Source organism: Thalassophryne amazonica, chromosome 13, assembly GCF_902500255.1.
Source record: "Thalassophryne amazonica chromosome 13, fThaAma1.1, whole genome shotgun sequence".
Taxonomy (NCBI): domain Eukaryota; kingdom Metazoa; phylum Chordata; class Actinopteri; order Batrachoidiformes; family Batrachoididae; genus Thalassophryne; species Thalassophryne amazonica.
Genome location: NC_047115.1, coordinates 46560308 through 46585799, shown reverse-complemented (window position 1 = coordinate 46585799; position 25492 = coordinate 46560308). Strand labels below are relative to the sequence as shown.

Below are 25492 nucleotides of genomic sequence, written 5' to 3'. Positions count from 1 at the left end.
ATGTCTAGGCCTGCCTGTAATTGACTGTGTGTTTTATTAGAGAATGCATTCACTGAGCAGACTGAAGCGCCTTTAATGAGCGTGTAAACAGCCTGCTGTGTCTGATTATGTCTTTGGACAACAGGACCAAAAGCTGCTAAAGGCTATAGAGGAAAATGAAAGTAAATCTGTGAATAATAACAGAAAATTAACACAACCGCACAAAGCTAATTTAAATTCTTAGCCTTTTGAAAAATTTGAACATGAATATTTATTTTCCTGCAGTTTTAATGATACTAAAACAAAATGGCAGCTAAATTGTTGTAGCAGCCAATCTGTTAAAATGAATGATTTTATTCACGTCAGCAGGGTGAGGGGGCTGATTGTCCTTCAGATGGTTTTGTAATTTGCCAACGATAATCATTAGATTTTACTACTTGTATTTTGCAAAGAAATAAGCATTGAGACTGAGGATGAAAAGGATGATGGACAAATATATTAGAGAGTGAAATAAATATGAAGAACCCTAAAACAATTATTTATATAGATGTATTCCAATGGGGGTCATAAATAACCCCACTCGGTCATATTAGTCGCTAAAATAGCTTGGTTGCTAGAGGATTAAGCCTATTTAACTAAATAATTTCAGTATACACTATCATTATACTTAAGTATAACAAGCTTAAGCAAGTTATATTACAGCTGCAGTGGGTTTGGGGGGTGTTTATTAGCCTAAATAGAATATAGATTCAGCTGTTCATTAGTGTATAAATGACCTGCAACAATGAATCACTGTGTTTTTATTGACCTAGAATGAACCCTTCATCTCCTAAACATTGTAGGTTAACAAGTTTGTTAACGCTCATATTTGTGAAATGGAGGATCATACATATTATTTATCACAAGAGAATGCAAAGGAAGGAGGAATTCCCATTGTCCAAGAAAAGAAAACGTGAAGGGATACAAAATCATGACTGGTGACAACATCATGCAATCTGCAATGTCACAACTAGATGGCACTAAATCCTACACACTGTAACGTTAAATGAACTTTTTCCATTTGATTTATCAAAACAAGAGCAATCAGAGATTTCTGACGTCCACTAATCTGGATCCAGATCACCTCCAAACTTCAGTGGAGTCTTCCATGCCCTAATATCTATCTGTGGTGCAAATTTGGTGACAATCTGTGAAGTAGTTTTGACGTAATCCTTCGAAGCCTATGTAAAGTGAAATCTTGATCCAGAATCTGGATTTGGATCCAGATCACCTCCAAGATTTAATGGATTCTTCCATGGCCTAATATGTATCCATGGTGAAAATCTGGTGAGAATCCATGAAGTAGTTTTGACGTAATCCTTCAAAGCATATAAAAAGTGAAACTTGATCCAGAATCCAGACCACCTCCAAAATTTAATGGAGTCTTCTATGGCCTAATATGTATCTCTGTTGAAAATTTTGTCAAAATCCGTGCATTAGTTTTGACATAATCCTGCTAACAGGCAGACAAATAAATAAACACTGATGATTTAATTACGTCCTTGGTGAATGTAATTAATTGAACCAAATAATCAGGGTGTGGCTATAGCATAGATGTTTAATTTTAATTCAAGGGGTTTAATAAAAGTTTTGCATCAGCTGTTTTGGAATTACAGCTATTTGTATTTCTAGTCCCAACATTTTCAGATCCTATAAATAATTAGTAATTAAATAGATGGATTACTGTTACTACAAATAAACACTTTTTCAGCCATTTTTAAAGTAGGTCAGGGGATGGATACATGAACATTTCCAACTCAGTGAATATGTCTTGGGGTTCTTTTACATTAATCATTAAGAAACACAGTATGGTACTGTATGATAAATCTGTGTGGAGCAGGTAGTTCCTAAAAACTGAGCAACTGTGCAAGAAGGAGACTAGCGAGGAAAGCCACCAAAAAAAACCTGACGACTCAGAAGGAATCTTTTGTAGTTGAGAGCAGAGAAACTCTTGCATGATCAGTGGGTTGCAGCTTCATGAAGAAGTGGAACAAAGAAGCATTATCTCAAAAAGAAGATGCAATTAGTTTTACTGTTATCTCTATGTATATAGTTGAGTTGGCTTGCTGTTTCTCCCTTTAAGAAAAAAAAAACAGTTTAATTGGAAATTGTAATTTCAGCTGATATTGCGAATACATTTTTTTAAAAAATAAAGAAAAAAATAAGTAAAAAATTTAAATCAAGAAAACAGATCTGATCTAGACTGCAGCCTTCCATGTGCCTTCCAGCAAAGTATAGTTGAAAATTGATGTAATACAAAACAATCAAAGCAAAAATGATTTTAACTCTGCACGCCGCTGAATGGGCAGGGTGATCAGCCTCTGAAACTTGGTGGGAATATCTTGTGGATTAATGTCTATGTTGACTGAATTTTGGAACAGACTGACCAAAGGTCAAGGTTAAGGTCAAGCAAAACCTAGCCCAAATAGCATTTACCATAACTCTCCACTGGGGCAACAGATGTGATCAAACACCCGTATGGATGTGCAGAATGTGCAGGATATGAATCAGCCTTCTGAAGTCTTTCATTAATACTTGAATTGTTTGACTTAATGAGGTTGAAGGCAGTTGTTTCCCTCATTCCATTTGAAGTAGCTCACCCAGATTAACACAGCACAGAATCCAGTCAGCATTAAACACATGCTTCCCTTCCTATCTTCAAAGGGAGAGCACATGTAGCCCCAGAGTGGAAGAGATCATCACTGCTGATATGATATTAGTCACTGAGTTTGAAACCAGAAGAGCTGGGGTGGAGTACAACAGCATAAGGGACAGAACCTATGTGGAAAGGTGGTTTTGTGCCCAAAAAAGCAGCACAGGCAAACTCGAGGAGGGAGACGCACGGAGATGATGGTAAGATGACAACCCAGACAGTAATCTGCGTATGAAAAGACACACTGTAGAGATGATCTTGGTACCGTCTGTTTTACCAATGAGTCAGCAGGGAACACGTTGCTGCCGCCTGACACCTCACAAAGCATTTCACAGGTGCACAAACATGGGTTCTGTCACTCCCTCCTGTAGTTGGATGAAGTGAGTACATGGTTTTACGAGACATGGAGATGGATCTAGTGAGTCTGTCGTGTCTTCAGTAAATAAAGCTCTTATGATCTAACTGTCCCTGTGCGCTTTATAGAACCATTATTTCTCTTTCCACTCACCACACTTTTTGGTAAAGAGGAGCTGCAGTGTCTGTGTGTGAGGGCAAGGTCAGAGACGGAGAGCTCCTGTCAGCGCTAATTATTACCTGCTATGTGTTCATTTGCTTGTTAACTCGCTCATTTGCTGGATGGCGCCGTAGAGGTCCAGTAGTTGTCAGAGAGGGAGGGGAATTGAGAGTGCTACAATCAGGCATGCAAGGGCACCACTCAGGTGGCCCTCAGGGAACCCTGCTAGGGACACTTGCTCTTTTATAACCTATTGCTGGAGTAAATGTTAAATGAGGGACAACAGAAGGGGCTTCTCATTGACATTCCTGATGGCCTGGAATGAAAATGTGGCCAAGGCTGCACCCATGGGTGCTGTCCTATAGCCAGAGATGAGCACCCTGTTCCAAATGGCACGGGTAAATTATGTCGCCCCACTGCCAACACCCCTCACAGCCAAAATACACACAATGGTCTAAAAAAAGAAATATGCTAATCTGATATTCTGTATGTAAGCCAGCGGAAAGAAGGCAGCCAGAGGGGGTATTGGCTCCTGTCCCATTGAAATGCCGGGCATTCAGTTGTATGTGCTACATTCATTTGAAGCCATGACACAGTTGTAACCAGGTATTAAATCATAACTATCAAGTAGATTATGATTTCAGCAGCATCTGCATGTTGTTTTCAGGAGCTTGCAATAAGTAATGAACTTGTTTTAATAAAAACATTTTTGAAGGTGTTGGGGACAGGTCAAAGGATAACCCATTAAAATTTGATGTGGATTGGGATCGAGAGGTGGATCCTGACTTTAATCCTAAATGCTGATCTTTGACCATGATTCCTTTTATTCTGATCACAGAACTAGAAAATCAGATCAGATAACTGATGTGGATCAAAAGCAAGATCAAAGATGAATGATTAGGATCAATTAAGTTCAGTGACCAGGCTCAAAGGTCACACTGTAAAAAAGTAAAACAGCAAGCATAATGTTTACTTAAAGCATAAAATATGATGCAATGCATAACCCAAAATAAAGGTAAAACACCTGCAAAAAATACATAAAGAAAATTCCTTTAAATTATGACAAATATTGGATCCTGTTTACACAGACTTTTGTTACATTGCTGGAACATGATCAAAGATGAGTGATCAGGATTAAGAATTAGAAATAAAGTATACATATGCATGAAAGGCCATTGATTAAGATCAAAGATCAGGATCAAAGGTTAGGAATATAATCACAAATTAGTGACAAAAGTCAATAATCAGGATCAAAGATAATTGATTAAGATCAACACCAGTGATCTGTATCGAAGATCAGTATTCAGGATCAAAGTTCAGGAATATAATCAAAGATGAGTGATGAAAATCAATTATCAGGATCAAAGACTGGGCTGGGTGATCGAGATTAAACCATCAAGATCAAAGTTAAACAATCAAGATGGAACAGAACATGTGTGATGAGTGATAAAGATGACTGATGAAGATCAAATATCAGGATCAAATATGAGTGATCAGGATCAAGGATCAGCATACAGCTAAGCAGTCGGAAACAGAGCCCAGTGATCAGGATCAAGGTCATGATATGGTTCAAGGGGGAGTGTCCAACATCCATGATTGTTTATCCATGTACTGCACTTTGCTCAAGATCAAGACTGTGATTCAGATCTAGTGGACAAAAGTGCATTTTTGGAACAATGATGGACAAAGGACTGGAATTAATTTGGGCCTCAGTATATATAGGACTGTGAAGCGCCCTTCTAGTTTTACTTATGTACCCTAAAAGACTGCGTGCTGGCGATTCAAATCCTCCCTATGTTGTCTGAGTTCTAAACTACTAAGATTTGAGTAAATATTTTCTCACCCACCTATAGTCGACACCACAGTTCCAACAAAATAAAAAGCTCCTGTAAAATCCCATCGCGGCCGCAGAGCGTCAGCCCGGATGCCGGCGGCGATGGCAGCCTCGTACTCCCGCAGGAAGGAGTTGAGGTCCTGCAGGCTGATGTTGAAGGTCTCGCTGAAGTTGAGGAGCGTCCCGTTCCAGCGGCGGTGAGCCTGCAGCTCCGAGGGCCTCTCGATGGCCGAGAAGACCGCAGCGCCGCACAGCAGGTACAGGATGATGAGGACGGCCAGCAGCACGAAGCGGCCGTTGTCTTCGTTGAAGTGCAGGGAGCGGCAGCCCTGCAGGCGCTGGCCACGCATTATCCAAATTTCAGCACCACTCGCGCGTCGGACAGCGACAAGCTCCACATCGGAGGCGACATTCACTCCTCCTGCGGGCGGGCGGGTGTCCTCCGCAGGTCACCCGACCGAGGCTGACTTCTCAGCCGGCAACATTTCCTCCTCTTTACCCTCTTTGTCTCATTTATTCAGAAAGTGTGAATATCTGCAAAGCAAGAAAACACACACGAAAACGCGCTCCACTTGTGGATATGCCAGATCGGCAAATCCCACGAAATGTTTGGAGGGTGAGTTCACAGGGAAAGCCGCCGGCGCATGATTCATGATAAAATCATGTTTCTTTCACAGTTGTACGTAAATCCATATGGACTGAAAGAGAAGCCGCCGATCCCGGACGCGCCGATCTCATATTGCACAAAAAAAGCAACTGTAGTAGTAAATCCTCCGCGTTCCTGCGCCAGGATGTGTGGTTTTTGTTTCCCCACGAGTCCGCGATGAAGACGCTCGATGTTCTGCAAGTTGTGAAATGAACTCCTCAGCTTGGCTTTGTCTCGAGAAGTGAGGCGCTGCAGCCTTCGCGCACACGCGCGCACACGGGATCCACCTCGGCCGTCCCCCGTTTGACACTATCCCGTCTCTCTACAGGGGAACAGTCACCTTCAAACGCTTATCCGGGATCGGGTCGCGGGGTTCATAGGAGAACAGCAGCTGATTAAACAGGGTGTTGAAGTCGGACACTGAGGGGAAAAACGCGCGCTTTGTTGTTATTTGAGGAGGAAGTCAGATTTGTATTGAAGTGCGCTAAAATGTGCCATGCGCAATGAGGATGATTCCACTCACTACAAACTCTGATTTACTGCACCAGGGGGACGAACGTACAAACCAAACCTACCTGTTCTATAACAACAACAACAACAACGATAATAATAATAATAATAATAATAATAATAATAATAATAATAATAATAATAATAATAATAATAATAATAATAATAATAATGGAGACAGTGTGGTAACCCCGAACAAACGGGACAAGTCGAAATCTGCATTCAAATACAGATATTTCAGTGTTGGATAGGCTACATAACTGATATATATCACATAATATTACTGATTAAACATCACGGTCTTAATTCTTGACATCGGACGTTTATTAAATTTCAAGTGATTGCGTTGCGTCGGTTTTACGCACGATACATAATGCAGGACAAAATGTCACTGCAGGGACTGAATATCTTAGGCGCACGCAAAACACGCACACACACACACACACACACACACACACACACACACACACACACACACACACACACACACACACACACAAACTGAGCGAAACTTTAAAAGACTTGGTAATGATTTTCCACAGCGAAATAAAAAATAATAGCGTGGGATCTTTTGTTTTTATTAAGAAGTTTCGAACAGGGACGGATCTAGATTCAGGTGAGTGTTGGCTACCCCCCCCCCCCCCCCCCCCCACACACACATTTTTTTGGGTTTAAATCAACAGAATTTTTTCCAGCATTCAAAGGCAATCTGGAAAGCTAATTACTGACTGTCTAGTTATCTTATTTAAATACACAATTTTTTTTATTTCAAATACTGCAAATCTTATGAGCGCAATGATATCAGTGAAATCTGATGAACTGGCAAAAAGTCTCCTTGGCTGCCTGCCTTGTCATCATCCTGTGCACTGCAGTAAGCAATTCTGCATGCAGCAGCATGCGTCAATCAGATACATATTTAATCCCACGTTTTATCACAGTTTTTGTCAGTTGCTCAAGAGGGCGTGGGTGCAATCCCCTCAACCATTCCTCTACATCTGCAAATATCAAAGGTCAATCAGTGGGGTTACATAAATGTCTGGCTATCTGTTTGTTGGCAGCACGGTGGGTAGGACTGTTGCCTCACAGCAAGAAGGTCATGGGATGGATTCCCACCTGTGGCCTTTATGTGTGGAGTTTGCATGTTCTCCTCATGTTTGCATGGGCTTCTTCCCGCCTCCAACGACACACAGGTTAGGTGAATTGGGAACTTTAAATTGCACGTAGGTGTGTGTGCAGGTGTGTATGTGTGACCCTGCGACAAATTGGCACCCTGTTGCCTTTAAAGAATTTGTCTGGGCAAAGACTAGCATCAAGAAATTTGATTTTCAATCTGATTTTGGTCAAATGTGGCACAGACATAGGTAGATTTCAGAATTGCCCTGGTGAGGTAAGTTAGAGGTCAATCATTTAAATGATGGTCAAGGTAATTGAGGTCAAATGTCATCCTGGTGTAGCTCTCAATGTCTGCCTACAGGTAAGATTCCCAAGTTCTATCATTAAACTAGACACAAAATCAAAATTAAATGTCCCCAAGAAAAGTGATCAAAACTGACTGACAAACACATGAGAATAGAATGAATTTCACTTCACTTCATGATTTTCACTTTTTTTTTTTTTTTTGCCACTGCACATCATCTCATCCTGTTGTTATTTGCTTTGACTTGTAAAAAGTGAAAATGCACTCAGTGTGCTTTCAACAACAAACAGAAGTCATATTGCAACCATGAAAATTTTTAGCAATAAATGATGTATAAGAGGTGATGTGTGCATGTTTGTGTGTATATATTAGATGGGGTGGAAGGAGTGTTCACCCTTGTCAAAATCCAAATGAAAAATGCATGAAGTCAAAGAATTCTGTGCTGGAGTGTGTGCAGGTCAGTGCTGCGGTGACACTGGTTGTGACTAAATCCTTTACGTGAAGCACAGAAAGAAAATAGACAATATCTCGTCTTAACACACTGTTCACTTTAAAGAGATGCAAGTTCAGCTTCAGAAAACGTGATCGATGTTTTCAGCATGTGTGAAATTCAGTTTGATGTAGCTTGGAGGGAGATTAACTACATAAGTGATGGTCGCATTGCTGATATTAGGTAATCTGCCTGATTTGGTTAGAAATCCATCACAGCCGACTGTGCAGTGACCTCGGCTTTATGCGCAGCCTGTGCTTGTCGATTTCAGCTTTTATCCCAAAATGTAAGATAAAGCACAGAGGAGATGTGGAAACAGTCAATAAAAAGGAGTGTCTGTGGTATTGAATGCATCCATTTAATGATTTACAGCTTGTGCGCTTTAGTTTGTGTGGTTAAAAAGAGTGTTCGATAAAGATGCACAAGCAGAACACAGCCTCTTTAAAAGCACTGCAAAGCAGAAAACCACAGACTGCAAAGATGAACGATAATGCAGCACTTTTAAAGTAAAGCTGAAGTGTCTCTATCACCCTCTAGTGGCAGGGTATTAATTCCACTTGCTCCATTCAAGGCAATGAGAATTAAAGTTATTAAAGTGTGCAATTTTCGCTGTAATACTATGTATTATAACATATCAAAGTAAGTCTGCAGCTCTCTGTAGGTTTGCATCAGATCAAAGACACACCTACCTATGAAATATGATAATGATATGATATGTCTCAGCATGGTTCATGTGACACCTAAGATGCCATATCCTGTTTATTCAGACAGTTAAAACATCACTTGACAGTGTTTATGATTGTACTCTGATTTCTTTTGTGAAAACTGCAAACACAGTAGCAGCAATGGGAAATTATATTTGAGTAGATTGCAATAAATCACAATCGAAAGAAGATAAGATCAACTTTATTTATCCTGAAGGAAATTATTTTGCCAGATTACCAAAACAGTATCAATAAACAGTGAACCATTTTAAGACATTTGCACAACATGTTTGACAATATTGAACATAACTCTGTGTAACTGAATAAGTCTGAATAACTGTTCATTATATATTCATCCTGCAAGTTATTGGTTGAGTTAATAGGGTTTTTAAAAGGAATAGCTTGCACCATGTCTCATGCTTAGTTATCATGTTACAGGGTAACATACTGTATGTCACATGTCATAGACTTCAATGGACATTGACCTTGTTTGACCTTGACTTTGAAGACCAAGCATTCAACACAGTCAAAACTATTCCATTTATTAATCCTATTAGCCCAACCTATAATTTTCATCACTTTTTACCAAATTTGGAGCAACTTTAACTTTTGACCCCTGTACAAACTAAAATTGATCTTTGTCACAATTCTTGCTATTTTGCTCATAAAACTGAGTCACAGATAGTCCAAACTATACCTTTTTGGAATATTTATGATGAGACAAATAATATGGTATAGAGTTTTCAATATGATCAAAGTATTTTTTTAATTCTGACCCCTGTGTAATTCCTCAATTGACCCCTACGTGGCCGCCGACTGAAAATTGAAGTGGTCATTTGTTTTTTTCCAATGTCTAATGAGTATTTGTGCCAAATTTAGTGATTGTATTAACATTTGAAAGATTATTTCAGTTATCTGTTGCACTAAGAGCGCTGAGTGGATAGATGCATGCACCAGCCTGAGGTTTTGGAAATGAAAGAGAGAAATAAGTTCTTTTCAAGTGATATTAAAACATGTTGTGAGTAGAGCTGCCATAAATTCTGTCCTTTGAAGGGCAGTTTCAACCTTTCACAAACTGATTTCATCAGCGTGGCATCAATATGAAGAATACAGCCGCCAAAACTGTAAATGCAGCTCAAATTCAGGTGCCAAGGTGAACACCTAGAAATCATTTGTAGATTTCTATCCAGTATTGCATTTAGTTTAGCTTTTATTTGATTAGTTGAGATGATTCTTGGACAGCTGAGGGATGTAACAAAGACATATATTTATCTTGCACAGTGTGGGTGCTTCTTTTATTTCATCTGAATTATTTAATCTTCTGTTCCAGATAAGGGGGAAATATAAAGACCATCTAAGACAAGTTGAATATTTAAAATAACAAATAAATAAATAAAAACAGCATTATTTTTGCTCATTAATGATGAGGAAAAATTATGCTCCTAACATATATTTAACCCATTTTGCTGTCACAGGGACTGCAGTGTATCCCAGCATGCCGTGGGTGGAAGGCATGCAGCTCATTCAGCCTGCACAGCTGAAGCTGAATCTAATCCTGAGTTCAGGTCGTTGTCAGGCAACAATAAAAACAACAACACTGATAGCTGAGTCAGCGTATACAGCCCAGTAACAAATTGACAGGATCCATGTGTCATCATCACATTTAGCTGTGCATTAAAATGATTTATTGAAAACAAATAAGCACAGTCGGGGAAGCTACAGCTCACACTCTTCTGGTTCGTCAAAATTTAGAAACCCGTTTCCACTCCTTTTCTGTGAAATCTCACATCCTTCAACATGTGAATGCAATATGTTTAATCATTTTAAAGTGATCCATTGATGGCTTAGCACTAAAATGCGCTTCTGAGGCAGTTCAGTGTAAGTGAATGAAGATTTAAAAATATAATGCAATGCTAAAATACCCTTTGCCGTTTAATTATTTATTAATATCCTTGTTGGGAAAGTGTAGGAACACGGACCCACAACAGGGGGCGCAAATGAACGGACAATGGAGAAAGTCAAATCACAAAGTTTTACTGTTGTGAACTCACACAACAAACACAACAGATTTACAAATACAGCAGTAACCGAATTCCAAAGGTGTCGTGTGGGCAGGCTTGACGATAGGAGACGTCTGTCCGAGTCAAACCGGAACCACCCGATTTCCTCTGCCACCGAACCCCGGGGATACTGGAGCCGCCAAGTCCCGAACCCCAGGTGGCCACTGCCTCCGCTCGTCGGATCCGGTACTGCTGGCAAGGAACAGATACAGTCAGGTGTGGGTGCGGCTGCACCCAGCAACACACAGGGTGGAAACACCACCTCCACCTCTTGTCAGGAAAATACAGGTGAGTGCAGGAATGTGAGTACTTATCCAAATACAGTCTCCTGCTGTCTTTTCTCTTTCTGTGTAAAGGCAAAAAGTATTTAATGGTCAAAAGATGATCCGTTTGGCTGGATACGTTACCTCCTTGGTAGAGCGATATCTCGGCAATGAGGTGGAGATGCCGTCCTGCTGATATACCTCCCTGTTGATTGATATCAGCTGTCTCGTCTCAGGTGATGGGTGACAGCTGTCACCCTGGCTGCTCCTGTGAGGCGGCAGCGCCCTCTGGTGCCTGGAGCCCGCACTCCAGACAGGGCGCCCTCTGGTGGTGGTGGGCCAGCAGTACCTCCTCTTCAGCGGCCCACACAACAGGACCCCCCCCTCAACGGGCGCCTCCTGGCGCACGACCAGGCTTGTCCAGGTGGCGACGGTAGAAGTCGGCCAGGAGGGCCGGGTCCAGGATGAAGCTCCTCTTCGGGGCCGTACCCTTCCCAGTCCACCAGATACTGCAAACCCCGGCCCATCCGTCGGACGTCCAGGAGCCGGCGTACAGTCCAAGCCGGCTCGCCGTCGATGATCCGGGCAGGAGGTGGTGCCGGACCCGGAGTGCAGAGGGGTGAGGTGTGATGAGGTTTGATTCTGGAAACATGGAACACTGGATGAATCCGCAGTGAGGCCGGAAGCTGAAGCCTCACTGCGGCGAGATTGATGACCTTGAGAATTTTGAACGGACCAATGTATCGTTCCTGTAGTTTTGGGGAGTCCACTTGTAGGGGAATGTCCTTGGTGGACAACCACACTTCCTGCCCAGGACGATACGTAGGAGCCGGGGTCCGCTGCCGGTCTGCATGGTTCTTCGCCCTCGCCCGGGCCTTCAACAAAGCAGAACGGGCGGCACGCCACACCCGACGGCACTTCCGTAGGTGGGCCTGGACCGAGGGCACACCGACCTCTCCCTCGACCACCGGAAACAACGGGGGCTGATACCCCAAACACACCTCAAAAGGGGAGAGGCTGGTGGCTGATGATACTTGACTGTTGTGGGCGTACTCAATCCAGGCCAGGTGGGTACTCCAGGCCGTCGGGTGCGCGGCTGTCACACAACGTAGGGTCTGCTCCATCTCTTGGTTGGCCCGTTCTGCTTGCCCGTTGGTCTGGGGGTGATACCCGGACGAGAGACTGACCGTGGCCCCCAGTTCCCGGCAGAAGTTCCTCCAGACGTGCGAGGAGAACTGGGGACCGGGATCGGAGACGATGTCTGATGGTATCCCATGCAGACGGACGACGTGGTGGACCAGGAGGTCCGCTGTCTCCTGGGCCGTTGGTAGCTTCGGGAGGGCCACGAAGTGGGCCGCCTTGGAGAATCGGTCCACTATCGTGAGGATGACGGTGTTTCCCTGGGACGGCGGGAGGCCCGTGACAAAATCCAGGCCGATGTGAGACCAGGGGCGATGAGGCACGGGCAGCGGCTGTAGCAATCCCGATGTCTTGTGGTGGTCGGCCTTGCCCCTGGCGCAGGTGGTACAGGCCTGGATGTAACCCCGGACGTCGGCCTCCAGGGATGCCCACCAGAAGCGCTGCCGGACGACTGCCATGGTTCTTCGCACCCCAGGATGACAGGAGAGCTTAGAACCGTGACAGAAGTCCAGAACTGCAGCCCTGGCTTCTGGTGGGACGTAGAGTTTGTTCTTCTGTCCGGTTCCGGGGTCCGGGTCTCGTGTCAGGGCCTCCCGGACGGTCTTCTCCACGTCCCAGGTGAGGGCGGCCACGATAGCGGACTCCGGGATGATGGGATCCGGGGGATCCGACGACTCCGTTTTGACCTCATCTTCATGTACCCGGGACAAGGCATCCGATTTTTGATTTTTGGTCCCGGGACGGTAGGTGATCCGGAAGTCAAAACGGCCGAAGAACAGTGACCAGCGGGCTTGCCTGGGATTCAGCCGCTTGGCGGTCCTGATATACTCCAGGTTCCGGTGGTCAGTGAAAACCGTGAATGGCACGGACGTTCCCTCCAACAGATGTCTCCACTCCTCAAGAGCCTCTTTCACCGCAAGGAGCTCTCGATTGCCGATGTCATAGTTCCGTTCGGCTGGGGTCAACCTGCGGGAAAAATAGGCACACGGGTGAAGGACCTTATCGGTCTTCCCGCTCTGGGACAGCACGGCTCCTATCCCTGAGTCCGAGGCGTCCACTTCAACCACTAACTGGCGACTAGGATCGGGCTGCACCAGAACAGGTGCAGACGAGAAGCGCCGTTTCAACTCCTTGAACGCGGCTTCGCAACGATCCGACCAGGTGAAGGGGACTTTTGGTGAGGTCAGGGCTGTCAGGGGGCTAACTACCTGACTGTAGCCCTTGATGAACCTCCTGTAGAAATGAGCAAAGCCTAGGAACTGTTGCAACTTCCTACGGCTTGTGGGTTGGGGCCAGTCTCTCACCGCCGCAACCTTGGCCGGATCAGGAGCGACGGAGTTGGAGGAGATAATGAACCCCAAGAAGGACAAAGACGTGTTGTGGAACTCACACTTCTCGCCCTTCACAAACAGCCGGTTCTCCAACAACCGCTGCAGGACCTGACGTACATGCTGGACATGGGTCTCAGGGTCCGGAGAAAAGATGAGTATATCGTCTAGATATACGAAGACGAACCGGTGCAGGAAATCCCGCAAGACATCGTTAACCAACGCTTGGAAAGTCGCGGGAGCGTTTGTGAGACCGAACGGCATGACCAGGTACTCAAAGTGACCTAAGGGGGTGTTAAATGCCGTCTTCCACTCATCTCCCTTCCGGATCCGAACCAGGAGGTACGCATTTCTAAGATCGAGCTTGGTGAAAATCTGGGCTCCATGCAGGGGTGTGAACACTGAATCCAACAGGGGCAACGGGTATCGGTTGCGAACCGTGATCTCGTTCAACCCCCTATAATCAATGCATGGACGAAGTCCGCCATCTTTTTTGCCCACAAAAAAGAAACCTGCGCCCATCGGGGAGGTGGAATTCCGGATCAACCCGGCAGCTAACGAGTCCCGGATGTAGGTCTCCATTGATTTGCGCTCAGGCCGTGAGAGGTTGTACAGCCTACTGGACGGGAACTCACTGCCCGGAACCAAATCAATGGCACAATCATACGGACGGTGGGGGGGAAGAGTGAGAGCCAGATCCTTGCTGAACACGTGGACAAGGTCGTGGTACTCCACCGGCACCGTCCCCAGATTGGGCGGGACTCTGACCTCCTCCTTAGCTTGGGAGCCGGGAGGAACCGAGGAACCTAGACACACCCGATGGCAGGTCTCGCTCCACTGAACCACTACCCCGGACGGCCAATCAATCCGGGGATTGTGCTTCAACATCCAGGGAAAACCTAAAACCACACGGGAGGTGGCCTGAGTCACAAAAAACTCGATCACCTCCCGGTGATTTCCTGACACCACCAGAGTTACAGGTGGTGTCTTATGCGTGATCGGAGGGAGTAGGGAGCCATCTAGTGCCCGAACCTGTACCGGCGAGGTAAGCGCCACCAGAGGGAGCCCTATCTCCCTGGCCCATCTGCTGTCCAACAGATTCCCCTCAGAGCCCGTGTCCACCAGTGCTGGGGCCTTCAGGGTTGAGTCCTCATAAAGGATCGTGACTGGGAGTCGTGTGGCAATGTGGGTGTGTCCCACGTGAATGTCTCGGCCCACCCCTAGCCCAGTCTCTAGGGGCGGGGCGTTGGAGTTGAACCGCTCGGGGCAGTCCCTCATGTGGTGCTCTATCGCACCACAAACAAAACAAGCTTCGTGGGCCCGTCTCCTCTGTGCGTCTGGTGCCCTAAATGTTGCCCTACTCGTGTCCATAGCTTCGTCAGCAGGGGGAGCTGTGGCCCCACGGAGCGCAGGGGCCGTGGAGCGTGGGGAAGGCGGAGCGCGGTCGGAACCGGAAGGGAGAGGGACGGCGCGTGCCCGGCCACGCCCTTCGTCTCGTTCCCGCCGACGTTCTTCTAACCGGTTGTCTAACCGTATGACAAGATCGATGAGCCCATCTAAATCCCGCGGTTCATCCTTAGCCACCAGGTGCTCCTTAAGAACCAATGACAGTCCGTTTACAAAGGCGGCGCGGAGGGCAGTGCTATTCCAGCCGGACCTCGCAGCCACGATGCGGAAGTCGACTGCATAGGCAGCTGCGCTCCGACGCCCCTGTCTCATCGACAGTAGCACAGTTGAAGCGGTTTCTCCTCTATTGGGGTGATCGAACACGGTTCTGAGCTCCCTCACAAACCCATCATATGTCTGAAGGAGCCGTGACTTTTGCTCCCAGAGCGCTGTAGCCCAAGCGCGTGCCTCGCCGCGAAGCAGGTTTATTACATAAGCTACCTTGCTAGCATCAGTCGCGTACATAACTGGACGCTGTGCGAAGACGAGCGAACACTGCATAAGGAAATCCGCGCACGTCTCCACACAGCCTCCGTACGGCTCTGGGGGGCTTATGTATGCTTCCGGGGAAGGTGGGAGGGGTCGTTGAACGACCAGCGGAACGTCAATGTTACGCACAGGGTCTACGGGAGGGAGAGCCGCAGCGGCGCCCGGAGGGCGCGCTTCCACCTGTGCGGCGAGAGCCTCCACCCTGCGGTTCAGGAGGACATTCTGCTCGGTCATCAAATCTAACTGAGTCGTGAAAGCGGTGAGGATCCGCTGCAACTCACCGATTACCCCTCCCGCGGACGCCTGCGCGTCCTGTTTTTCCATTGGCCGTTCAACAGCCGGTTGACACCCCTCGGGATCCATGACGTTGGCCGAGATATCCTGTTGGGAAAGTGTAGGAACACGGACCCACAACAGGGGGCGCAAATGAACGGACAATGGAGAAAGTCAAATCACAAAGTTTTACTGTTGTGAACTCACACAACAAACACAACAGATTTACAAATACAGCAGTAACCGAATTCCAAAGGTGTCGTGTGGGCAGGCTCGACGATAGGAGACGTCTGTCCGAGTCGAACCGGAACCACCCGATTTCCTCTGCCACCGAACCCCGGGGATACTGGAGCCGCCAAGTCCCGAACCCCAGGTGGCCACTGCCTCCGCTCGTCGGATCCGGTACTGCTGGCAAGGAACAGATACAGTCAGGTGTGGGTGCGGCTGCACCCAGCAACACACAGGGTGGAAACACCACCTCCACCTCTTGTCAGGAAAATACAGGTGAGTGCAGGAATGTGAGTACTTATCCAAAATACAGTCTCCTGCTGTCTTTTCTCTTTCTGTGTAAAGGCAAAAAGTATTTAATGGTCAAAAGATGATCCGTTTGGCTGGATACGTTACCTCCTTGGTAGAGCGATATCTCGGCAATGAGGTGGAGATGCCGTCCTGCTGATATACCTCCCTGTTGATTGATATCAGCTGTCTCGTCTCAGGTGATGGGTGACAGCTGTCACCCTGGCTGCTCCTGTGAGGCGGCAGCGCCCTCTGGTGCCTGGAGCCCGCACTCCAGACAGGGCTCCCTCTGGTGGTGGTGGGCCAGCAGTACCTCCTCTTCAGCGGCCCACACAACAGGACCCCCCCCTCAACGGGCGCCTCCTGGCGCACGACCAGGCTTGTCCGGGTGGCGACGGTAGAAGTTGGCCAGGAGGGCCGGGTCCAGGATGAAGCTCCTCTTCGGGGCCGTACCCTTCCCAGTCCACCAGATACTGCAAACCCCGGCCCATCCGTCGGACGTCCAGGAGCCGGCGTACAGTCCAAGCCGGCTCGCCGTCGATGATCCGGGCAGGAGGTGGTGCCGGACCCGGAGTGCAGAGGGGTGAGGTGTGATGAGGTTTGATTCTGGAAACATGGAACACTGGATGAATCCGCAGTGAGGCCGGAAGCTGAAGCCTCACTGCGGCGAGATTGATGACCTTGAGAATTTTGAACGGACCAATGTATCGTTCCTGTAGTTTTGGGGAGTCCACTTGTAGGGGAATGTCCTTGGTGGACAACCACACTTCCTGCCCAGGACGATACGTAGGAGCCGGGGTCCGCCGCCGGTCTGCATGGTTCTTCGCCCTCGCCCGGGCCTTCAACAAAGCAGAACGGGCGGCACGCCACACCCGACGGCACTTCCGTAGGTGGGCCTGGACCGAGGGCACACCGACCTCTCCCTCGACCACCGGAAACAACGGGGGCTGATACCCCAAACACACCTCAAAAGGGGAGAGGCCGGTGGCTGATGATACTTGACTGTTGTGGGCGTACTCGATCCAGGCCAGGTGGGTACTCCAGGCCGTCGGGTGCGCGGCTGTCACACAACGTAGGGTCTGCTCCATCTCTTGGTTGGCCCATTCTGCTTGCCCGTTGGTCTGGGGGTGATACCCGGACGAGAGACTGACCGTGGCCCCCACACAACAATCCTATTGTGTTAGCCTACCTACAATTCCTACATGTTCAATAAAGCCCCTTTATCAATCAATCAATCAATCAATCAAAAACAATATTTATGTTTTAACAGCATCTGCATGAGGCCTTGCAGAGCCGGCCCAAGGCATACGCCAACTACGTGGTCGCTTAGGGCCTCCACGCCACCAGGGGACCCCGAGAGCACCGAGACGTTGTGATAAAAAAGAAAATATATACATGAAATTAAAATAATATTGAATAATTTAAACGAAATTGTATTACACCTGAAAAAAATAAATTCATTTTGACAAAATACCAATACTAGGTTAGTTGATGTCTCCTGTTGGCTGCTGCCACCGTTGGGCAAATTTAGATGCACCGCTTAATCGTGAGGAATGAAGTGAGTGCAAGTCATGTCGGAGAAAAGAAAAAAGAAGTTGGAAGACGAGAAAAAACAACAACAATATGCGAGTGGTAATATGGCAGCCAGTTTGCTTCAAAAATATTGGCCAATGAGTGGTACAGCATTATAGAGATCAATGCCTGTGATGTCACCATGCTAATGCCTGCGAAATGTCTTGTAAATATGTTCAGAGGTTATTAGGTTCCAAAAACAGCATTTACAGTTTTAGAACTGTTCATTTCTTGCTAGTTTTTACATAATATATAACAAAGAGGATATATTTACACACAAACAAAACAGAGTTTTGCAGCTAGCTACCAGCCTGTGATGTCACCATGCTAATGTCCGTGAAATATCTTGTAAATAATTTCAGAGGTGTTATTATGTTCCAAAAACAGCATTTTCAGTTTTAGAAGTGTTTATTTTTTGCTAGCTTTTACATAATATGTGACAAAGAGGATATATTTACACACAAAAGAAAAGAGTTTTGCAACAAGCTACCAGCCTATGACATCACTGTGCTAATGTCCGCAAAATGTTTTGTAAATAAGTTCAAAGGTGTTATTAACTTCCAAAAATGGTGTTTTCAGTTTATTTCTCACTAGCTTTTACATAATATATGATACATGCATATAAGCACACAAACCAGAGAGAACATAGAGAGGGCCAACTCCCACAAAATGATGTAATCTGGTCGCCATTTTGATTGTGTGTAACTGGGCCAGCTTGGCTGCTGCAGTGGAGTGAACAAAACAAAACTTCTCTTGAATGTACTACAAGCTACTGTAATGCACTATTTGACTTTAGAACACAATGAACAAGGCTGGGTAGGATTACTTTGAAATGTAATCCAAAAGTAATCAGATTACAAGTAATCCAAATGTATGTACATACATACATGTAATCCACATGTATTCTTTCAAAGTAATCCTACCCAAGATTGACAATGAACTACTATTACAAACGTTTATTTAAACAGCTATTATGATTGTGGAGTGTATAGAGTGGAAAATAAGGTGCTGTAAGTATATATTATAACCTAGGCAGCCTGATCTTTTCTATTTTTAGTTTTATATTTTATATTTAGTTTTATATTTTCTGTTGTGTTTTTAATCAGGTTCTTTTTGTCTGTTTCTCTAAAATTGTATTGTAGCATATTACTATTATTGTTGTTGTTGCTATTATTATTAAAATATAAACAAAAATAAATTAAAAAATATTACAATTTGTAATACAGTTGACTCTTTTACGACAACAAACGCTGAGCCATTATTATACAGAAAACATGCACATAAACGTGCTGACAGTTGCAACAGCTTAATGCTAACTTTAACATTGAAAATGTCATAGACATGCTAATGCGTTAGCATCGGCCCCGTTTTTAAGTTATAAAATACATCTATCAACTGTTTCAGAAGACCATAACAGGTCAGTTCACAGACATATGCTCTTTATGGTTTTAGTGGGGGAAAATTAAGATAAAGCGAAATAAAACAATGAATCAACGAAGCATTAGATCGAAGCACTGCTTCGATTGGTTCAAGGTTCAAAGCAAAGCCACACTGCAGAAAAGTTGATTACAGACCCGCTGCAGGGTCTGTAATCAATTTAGAGAAATGATTATTTTTCTGACAAACACCCCCAAAAACAACGGGCACTCTGAATGACCGATAAGAGAATTGTTAAGCAAAAAGGTTATTGATGTCGGTGGATCAAATCATTTCTTATCGATACCCTTTGGAAAGGAGTAGAATGCCACTTCCTTGTTTGTTTTAGTGTACTTGGTGCAATTGATAGCTGAACACTCAGCTCCTTTAGATCCATGGTCATGAAAACTGCACATAAACAGAAACCTTTGTCTCTAATACGCCATTGTGCTTCTATAGCAACACTCAGTTACACACATTCAAAATGGCGGTCAGCTCTTAGCCAATTACAATGCAGCATATAGGAAGTCGGCCCTCTCTATGTTCTCTCTGACACAAACAAAGCGGTTTTGGAGAAAGCAGCCACTGACGTCACAGTGCAGCTCTACTCTGATTGGCTGTCACCCCTGCCACTCAAAAACAAAATGGAACAGACTGAAACAGAATGTGACTTTTAAAACTTTTAAAATACGTCTTAAGATAGGTCACGGTTAGCCATCTTTAAACTTGTTTAAGGTGTGCAAATTTGATGACTGTACCAGTTATAGGACTAGACTGATGGACAGATGGACAGGCGGATGGACGGATGGACGGACGGACTAACAGACGCAAGCCTTCACAATTGTCATGATCTGGTCTCTTTGCCATGTGTTTCTGTTTTGTCATGTTTAGTTTAGGGTTTAGTTTTGTCATCTTTAGTTTAAGGTTTAGTTTTAGAAAGCTTAGTTTAGGTTTTTGTGTTTCTTTAGTGTGTGATAGCTCTTGTTGGGTTTTTCTGCTTGGGTCATTCTGTCTCTATCTCTCTCATCTGTCCCTGTGTTCTTGGTGGTGGGCGGCTCTCTCTCTCTCCCTCTCTCTCTCTCTCTCTCTCTCTCTCTGGCCCTTGTTCTGGTGCTTGCCATGCACACCTGTTCCTGATTTGCTGCTCATCACCTGGGTCATATAAGGTTCATTGGCTGCTCTAGTTCTCTGCCAGATCGTAGCGCATTGCGCCTTCATTTCCAGCCGGACCCGGTACCACGAGAGGGCGTTTGGGGGCGACGCCCCCTCACGTCATCAACCTCACCCCCTCGGATGTGAGAGTTATCAAAATAAAAATAAAAAAGAAAGAAAAAGAAAAATATAGAGCCTCGCAGTTTCGCAGATTTTTTTAGTCCAATTTTGCATGCTTTTTTTTAATAGCGCATTGTGCTCTGCGTCCTCATCAAGCAGGCCGGTGTTCTGTCGAGATGACGGGACACCTGTTGCAGCACCGCGAAGGGAGAGTACATGCATTGTGTTCTGCGTGTCTGTTTATAAGAATCTTCTCGCCCAGAAGAAAAAAGAGCGCCAACAACTACCCATAACTGTGTTCTTCACTCAGAAAAAGACACCTGCACCGAGGTGTGACTCAGTGGAAAAAGGCGCGACAGTGGCGCAGTGCCAGGATGAAGAGGCACGATCAGAGGAACTGTGAAATACTGGTCAGTCACTATTAATAATTTCTTATGTGTCCAACCTCGTAGGTTGATCGTTAAATTTAAATTTGTTAGTTCTAAAAGCCATCATAATTATTGATAGGAAAACGTTCTATTTTTATTTCTCAAACAAATGTTTGGGCCTGAAAACAGGTTGGTCTTATTTTTCTACTAAGGTTTGAACTTTGAGAATGTTTACACAGGAGAGAAAAGTGAGAAAATGTTAATGCCTGTTTGAGAAAAGTGTATAAAGTGTGTAGTGAGGGGTTTTACAACCTTAAAACGTCTATAATAATTGTAAAAAATAATGCTATTATTAACGTCCTATTGCGGGCTATTTTTAGAACGTAACTCCCACGAGGGACCACTGTGTATCTACATGAAAGGTTTATCTTTGACCCGTTGTGTGACTATCATGCCCAATTGCGCTGTGTTTGCGCTTGTGATGGAGGGCTGTATGTGGGATTAATCTACTGTCTCGTGTTGTTTCTCAGATCAGTTGTTGGTTTGGTTTTGTGGTATGCAGGAGAACACTTGACCGAGGGTCTATACGTTCAAATAATAATTAAAAAATACTGTCATCACTCTTTACTCTTACTCAGTCAGTCTCTTACAACGGTGTAGCCTAAATACACGAGCTTTCTAGGCGTGCACCCAATTCATTATGCACGCTCAAAGGCAGGTACCCTCTGGTGCTCTTTTTTTTTTTTTTTTGTGGGAGGGGGGCCGACCCCAACCCCTGTGATAACTCATCGACCCCTTAATATTTTTTTTCTGGCGCCGGGCCTGTTTCCAGCTCTGAGTTCTATGTTTCCAAGTCCTGCTACCACATTGTGTTTTGACCACCTGCCTGTTTGTTCTGACCACGGCTTATGCCTGATGTTTTGGATCTGTTTGCTCATTTTTGACTGCCTTGCTGCCCCACTGAATCCTTCAGTAAACATTTTTACAAGCCAGAGCTACTGTGTTGAGTCCAGCATTTGTGTCCAGACGTTTCTGTCCATCAAACCTGATAACAATACACGATGGCCATATTTGATGGCCTTGGGTAATAACCAGCAGCAGCGGAGGAGCTGCAATCTATAATGCTGCAACAGTGGTTTTTATCCTCACTAAAGTTGTTACAATATTTAAAATATATCAGATGCAACGACAACTATTCTTGCATATAAGCCTCGTGTTTATATGCTAAACTGAAGTGCAGTGGCTGTTTTGCAGTATTTAATAGTAAATGTACTTCGGCTTCAGCTGGGTGCACACCTTAACCTATTACAGTAGATGCAGCAGGCACGTGGGAAGACAGAGCAGAAGCAATCCTTCAGAGTGCATAAACGAGGGTGTCTGCAGTGAATAAAGATGAGCAAACAAGGGAGGACACATTCACTTACAATGCAAAATAATACTGGGAGAGGGATTTCCTTTTATCGTGTTAAGCAAGAGTTGCTTTCACTCTGAAAAAGCAGATGTTCAAATCAATCATGTGGCTTTTGTCTAAATGTTCCATATGGCCTCTGTATAGGAAGATTAGATCTGATGTTTTTAAGAACTTCTAGGATAATTGAACTGAGCAGTGTGTAGTTAGCTGGTGCATGCATAGGCATAATGGCATAATGGATTTAGTCTCTGAGTGAGAGAATCCATCAGTAACTGCACAAAAAGTATGGCATAATCCAGATTTGAAATACTGGATTCTTATAGATACAGGTGAGAACCAGTGGAGTTCACAGGTAGTTCACTGGCTAAGGGGCTGACCTCCTAATATATGGCATTGCAGTTTGAATCCTCCTCATGCTACCTGTCTGTGTCCTTGGACAAAACACTTTGTGCCTGATGTACTAAGATCCCAGATAACGAGTGCTAAACTGCACGGGCATTCCAGGTGTTGGGGCGGAGACTGTTTTGAGGGTAATTTACTAAGAGATGTGCAGTTGATGACGGGAAGTAATGTCAACATTAACTTTATTTATATAGCACATTTAAAACAGCCAATGGCCTCTTAAAGTGCTTTAAAATAGGCACAACGATGGAAATAATAAAAAACAATAAAAACCAAAAACAATAATACAGTGCAATGAAACAGATAAAAGACCCAATAAAGGTGGTTATACTCAGCCAAAGGCAAAGGTGAACAAGTGAGACCAAAGAAGCTTTTTAACTAGTTACTGTTACTGTAACTAGTTACTGTTTGTAACTGAGACAGAAATTAGTTCACCCTAAGGACGGGATCCCTAGTTACAAACAGAGCAATGTAGTGTATTCTCTCAGATGTCAGGAAAACTGTAACGAACACTACATAGGTGAGACTAAGCAACCTTTACACAAAAGGCTATACCAGCACCGCAGAGATGGCGCCACTGGACCTCAGTCTGCAGTTCATCTCTACCTTAAAGACACTAACCACACGTTTGAGGACAAGGAATTTAAAATATTAGCCAGAGAGAAGAAATGGTTTGAGAGAGGGGTCAAGGAGGCATTCTTTGTGAAACGTTTGAAACCCAGCCTTAATTGGGGAGGGGGTCAGAGACACGCTTTATCCCCTGTTTACAATGGGGTACTCAGGTCAAAGCATTTTCAATCTTTTGTTCATGGTAATGAGTCATTCACGTCATCAGCAGAGTCGTCAAGGGAGCCATCAGGAGAGGGTCCGTCCCATCATTAGCAGGGACAGCTGCCCTGTCATTAGGAGGGTGCTAACTAAAGCACAATAGGTGCTAATTAGAGCTATTGTTTAGTCACTGGCCTATAGCAGTCTGCCTCTCGGTAGGAGGGGTCTGGTTAGGTTTATAACTCCAGCTTTTGTGACTTCTTGATTATTCTTCTCTACAAGAGTCAAGACAGAAGTCAGACCACCAGAGCAAGAATTTTAGCTGAGGAAGCTTCTGCGATTTGAAGCGAAACGTCCTCGCGTCAAGCAACCTAGTCCAGTCGAGGATTCAAGCTTCTCTACTATGGAAACCACCTGGACAACTGAGAGCCTACACAGAAACATTGCGTCCAATGAGAAGGATTTTACAACAAAGATCTAAGTGGATTTACAGCCCAGTGACAAAATCCAACAATTATGGAAAATTATTTTGTAAAGGCAGTTTAAGGATTTAAACTGGTTCAATTTTTATTGCAGAACAAATGTAATATAGTTGTTGCACATGTGGTAGTGAATGACATTTGGCACTATTTTTGCTCCACTGACTTCTTTTTTTTTTTTTTTTGGACACTGCAAAGTCATGTTGGTTGTTGTTAATCACATGTTTCATATGCAGTCTCGTCTCATGAAAATTTCACAGGAAACACTATGAAATGCTAATACACAAAAATTCATACATATTCATACATATTTCTGAGCTGAATCCGTACATATCCCACATATTCTGCATCATGGGAATGTTGCAACGTGACCTACAATAAACCCTAACCTTTTGTATCTTCAGCTTGTGGTTAAAAGCGGCATATGACTTTTTAAAACGTTCCATTCCATTTCATTCCCCCCTTTCTTGATCACTGCAATCCTTCAGCATATGGACCTCTAATAAATGAGTTTATTCAGCTCATTCATTTCGATTTGTCTGCAGAGTCAGAAAAACATTTTAAATCCTCTAACTCATCATGCAGCCTTTCAGAACTTTCATCTGGTGCGCATTTTTCTTGATAAGGCACACAGGAGGACAACAGACAGAAGCTGAATGTGGTCTGCACTAAGACCAGATGGTATGCGCAGTGCGGTCTGCTGTTCTTCTCCGTTTCGCCTCCGTTCACCTTCACAACAACTCATAGCTCTGAAGGGCATGTAGAAGAACAGAGCAGCCTGCCAACATAGCATTGTTTTTTTTAACTAAATGCCACAGTGATGTCAAGCAGACTTTTAAGTGTCTCTGGGGTATTTCAGCAAACATCTTTTTCTGCCTTTAAAAAAAAAAAATTATTTAATTAAACTCCACTTCAGCATAGAAAGCTAATATGCAAGAGATGTGCTTGACAGTGGATAAAGCCAGTTTTGGATGCTCACCATGCTGAAATGCTCTTACTGGTAACAGCTGCACTCTTGTTCTGCAATAATGACGAAGGCTATTTACTCTGTATTCATTGTGTGCACATATATTTTGTCAAAGGTCACATTTGTGTGTTTATTACCTCCACCAAGGAGGTTATGTTTTCGGTCGAGTTTGTTTGTTTGTTTGTCTGTCTGTTTGTCAGCAGGATAACTCAAAAAGTTTTGAACGGATTTTGATGACATTTTGTGGAGTGGTTGGAAATGACAAGAGGAACAAGTGATTAAATGTTAGTGGTGATCCGGATCACGATCCGGATCCAGGAATTTTTTAAATGATTCTTCACCATTGCGGGATAGGGGGAATTTTGACATTCTAGTTTCTAACTCCATAAAAACAAGGCAGAAAGGCTTGAAAAAAATTAGGGTGTAACATAGTCAAATTTTCTATCAAACAACAAAGTTTGGTGATGATCGGATCCGGATTCCGGATCTGGTAATCCAGAATATGCAAAAATATAGGGAAAATAGAAAATGTGTCA

At 44.5% G+C, this 25492-nt stretch overlaps 1 protein-coding gene across 1 annotated transcript in view; it reads right to left on the bottom strand.

Moving 5' to 3' along the window:
- kcnk12 (potassium channel, subfamily K, member 12) overlaps positions 1-5500 on the bottom strand; it is a 70240-nt gene extending 64740 nt beyond the window's left edge. Inside the window, exon 1 of the mRNA XM_034184955.1 lies at positions 5033-5500. Within this exon, the coding sequence (XP_034040846.1) occupies positions 5033-5369 (337 nt within the window). The 5' untranslated portion in view covers positions 5370-5500. The remainder of the gene's footprint in view (positions 1-5032) is intronic.
- Positions 5501-25492: the final 19992 nt, after the last annotated feature.